The 3,542-nt window shown below is 33.0% G+C and overlaps 1 protein-coding gene across 1 annotated transcript; it reads left to right on the top strand.

Moving 5' to 3' along the window:
• Nucleotides 1-159: 159 nt before the first annotated feature.
• On the top strand, nt 160-1,978 carry LOC116343131 (kelch-like protein 9). Its single transcript, XM_031771042.1, has 4 exons — nt 160-282; nt 375-392; nt 880-1,860; nt 1,965-1,978. The coding sequence occupies exons 3-4, from the start codon at nt 945-947 to the stop codon at nt 1,976-1,978; spliced, it is 930 nt and encodes a 309-aa protein (XP_031626902.1). The 5' UTR covers nt 160-282; nt 375-392; nt 880-944.
• The last annotated feature ends 1,564 nt before the right edge of the window (nt 1,979-3,542 follow it).

Below are 3,542 nucleotides of genomic sequence, written 5' to 3'. Positions count from 1 at the left end.
ATTTGAAATTGAATAAAAAGAAAAAAACTTAAAATTGTCTATTCTCAAATTTGTAAAAGTATTTATCGTTGTACTCAACATTGACAGTTGCCGTTTGACATTAGAAAACTGACAATTCGCATTATGCACGCAAAATTGAATAACTGAATAAATTGTTGTGTTTTGACACATATATACAGAAGATCGCCGGCCCAATAAAAGATTGCCAAGTCTATCAACAAGTACCGTTTCGATCGAAAAACCATTGGAAAAAATACCACAAAGTGACATCCGACAGAATAGGTAAAGTTATTTTCAAAATTCACTACTTCTCTCTTTACATAAATTTATGGCTTTAAATTCCGCGCACTTCTTGTCTTATGCACCCTCACTAGCCCTTCATGTTACAAATTGTAAGTAGTCTTTCGTAGTCTTGTGATCATTATTAATTTTGAAAAACTCAGTTTAGTTTAGTTGTTATAGTGAGCGAAAAACTCTCGATTTGAAAAAGAAAATTGTTTGAAATAACAAAAGATTCTATTCCGCTTAAATTTATAAATATTAAAAAAGCTCTTTTTTTGTATGAAGTTTACACTGTGTACAGTTGATTTGATCATAAAATTATCCATTTTCAATACTTTTCGATAAATCTTTTTCAAAAGAATTACTTTATTCTGGACAAAGCACGACGATAATGACAGCTCGGCAACGCTCTATTAGAGATTAGTACCGCTGGCAACCGCAGAACTATATAGAATCATATGGAGTCATTTGGTGGCGCTGGCAAGCAATTTTGCCTTATCGTCATGCTTTGATTCTGGACCTTTTCGCCAAATGTTCCATTCCAATTTGTCTGTTTAATTTTTTTTATACATTTCTCTATTTCTTTTCTTTTATCAGATTGCTTCCAACTGAAATCATTCGAAAATCGTGTGTTGTTAAATCTTGTCATAGCGCCTTTTAGTATGTCAAATACCGTTAACAAATACGCGAGTAAAGTTTACTCAAAAATTGGCGAAGAACTCTATTTGACCGATGAATTGGCCGATGTTCGCTTTGTTTTTAAGATGGCCGATGGACAATATGAACGCATCCCGGCACATAAACTACTATTGAAAAGCGTCAGCGATGTATTCCGCACAATGTTCAATGAAACATGGAAAGAAAAGGAGGAAGTTGACATAATTGATGCTTCTGCCGTCGAATTTAAAGAATTTTTACAATTTTTCTATTTGGAACAATTGAAATTGACCACAAAAAATGTTGCCAAAGTCATGTATCTTGGTGATAAATACAATGTGGCTGGCTGCTTGGACATATGCGAACAATTTTTGATCAATTCACTGAGCGACGACAACCTTTTCCAGAATTATGAGCTCAGCATTTTTTTCAATCAAAACAAATTGAAGAAATATTGCGAAACTGTAATCGCTTTCGATACAAAAAACGTGTTGGTATCGGGAAATTTTATGGAGTGCGACCGTAAGGTGCTTAGTCACATTTTAAACATAGACTCATTGTCATGTTCTGAAAGCAAATTGTTCGAGGCATGTATGGGATGGACAAAAAATGCAGCAAATGCAGACAATTTAACGCGGGAAGCTGTTAAACGACAACTTGGCAATTTGTTTTACGAAATTCGTTTTAAATCTATGAGTTCACTGCAGTTTGCTAATATCACTTCATTATATGGTAATTTATTCTCATCGGACGAATACAGAGAAATTGTTCAATCAACTGCAATGCCAGACTTCGAGCCAAACATGTTCAGCAATAAATTCAGAACACCACTTGAAAATCTTCAGTGGAATGAAAGGGAAGAGATTAATTGTAATCGTTTATTGTCATTAGGATTTGCAGATAATCCACATTATATCAAAAGTATTGAAAATACCATATTTTCCGTCAATCAACCGATGATTTTGGGGCAAATTGAATGTAGCAAAATATTTGAATATAAGTTAAATGAATACTTCAATATGAAGGAACTGTCAACTGAAATAAAAATCGTTCAAGTCAATGAATCGATATCATCAGATAAGAAGTGGTGCCATAAAGTAAACGAATGTCTTCTCTATAATGGAGAAACTTATTTCAAATCTAAAGAGCGTACATACATAAATTTGCCGAAGCCAATCCTTGTCAGACCTGGTCTTATCTATAATATTCAACTAAAACAAACACCACCATCAAGCTGTTGCACGGGCTGCTTACTAAAGACAGAAGTTCAAATCGACCCGGACATCACTGTACAGTTTCATCAGGATCCCATTGATGGGTACTCTACTAGGGGCAATTCACTTAAAAATTGCCTTTCTATTATTTAATAATTGTTATTGATTCTTTTTCGATTATTTTAAAATAATTCTATTCTTTTCTTTTGTGATTCTCCCCTAGGTACTCTAATCGAAGAGGAACTATTTTGGGGCTTCAATTCTATCGAATTTAAGTGTGATTTTTCATATGGGAACATCGATCGAGATATCTTCGTCAACATCTTTACACTCACAATAAAATAATAACCTATTTACCTCATCAGTCATTTCAATACAAATAAATGACACCTGTATAAAGCAGAGATCATATATACAATGTTCACGTTTTTACCTCTGCCAATAACCGTCTTTATCATTTTTTTTTATAAATAACATTTTGTCCAAAATTTGAAATTGAATAAAAAGAAAAAAACTTAAAATTGTCTATTCTCAAATTTGTAAAAGTATTTATCGTTGTACTCAACATTGACAGTTGCCGTTTGACATTAGAAAACTGACAATTCGCATTATGCACGCAAAATTGAATAACTGAATAAATTGTTGTGTTTTGACACATATATACAGAAGATCGCCGGCCCAATAAAAGATTGCCAAGTCTATCAACAAGTACCGTTTCGATCGAAAAACCATTGGAAAAAATACCACAAAGTGACATCCGACAGAATAGGTAAAGTTATTTTCAAAATTCACTACTTCTCTCTTTACATAAATTTATGGCTTTAAATTCCGCGCACTTCTTGTCTTATGCACCCTCACTAGCCCTTCATGTTACAAATTGTAAGTAGTCTTTCGTAGTCTTGTGATCATTATTAATTTTGAAAAACTCAGTTTAGTTTAGTTGTTATAGTGAGCGAAAAACTCTCGATTTGAAAAAGAAAATTGTTTGAAATAACAAAAGATTCTATTCCGCTTAAATTTATAAATATTAAAAAAGCTCTTTTTTTGTATGAAGTTTACACTGTGTACAGTTGATTTGATCATAAAATTATCCATTTTCAATACTTTTCGATAAATCTTTTTCAAAAGAATTACTTTATTCTGGACAAAGCACGACGATAATGACAGCTCGGCAACGCTCTATTAGAGATTAGTACCGCTGGCAACCGCAGAACTATATAGAATCATATGGAGTCATTTGGTGGCGCTGGCAAGCAATTTTGCCTTATCGTCATGCTTTGATTCTGGACCTTTTCGCCAAATGTTCCATTCCAATTTGTCTGTTTAATTTTTTTTATACATTTCTCTATTTCTTTTCTTTTATCAGATTGCTTCCAACTGAAATCATTC

This window comes from Contarinia nasturtii, unplaced genomic scaffold, assembly GCF_009176525.2.
Source record: "Contarinia nasturtii isolate CC-2019 unplaced genomic scaffold, AAFC_CNas_1.1 Cnas_scaffold_970, whole genome shotgun sequence".
In the NCBI taxonomy this organism is placed as follows: domain Eukaryota; kingdom Metazoa; phylum Arthropoda; class Insecta; order Diptera; family Cecidomyiidae; genus Contarinia; species Contarinia nasturtii.
This window is presented reverse-complemented; position numbering and strand designations above follow the sequence as displayed.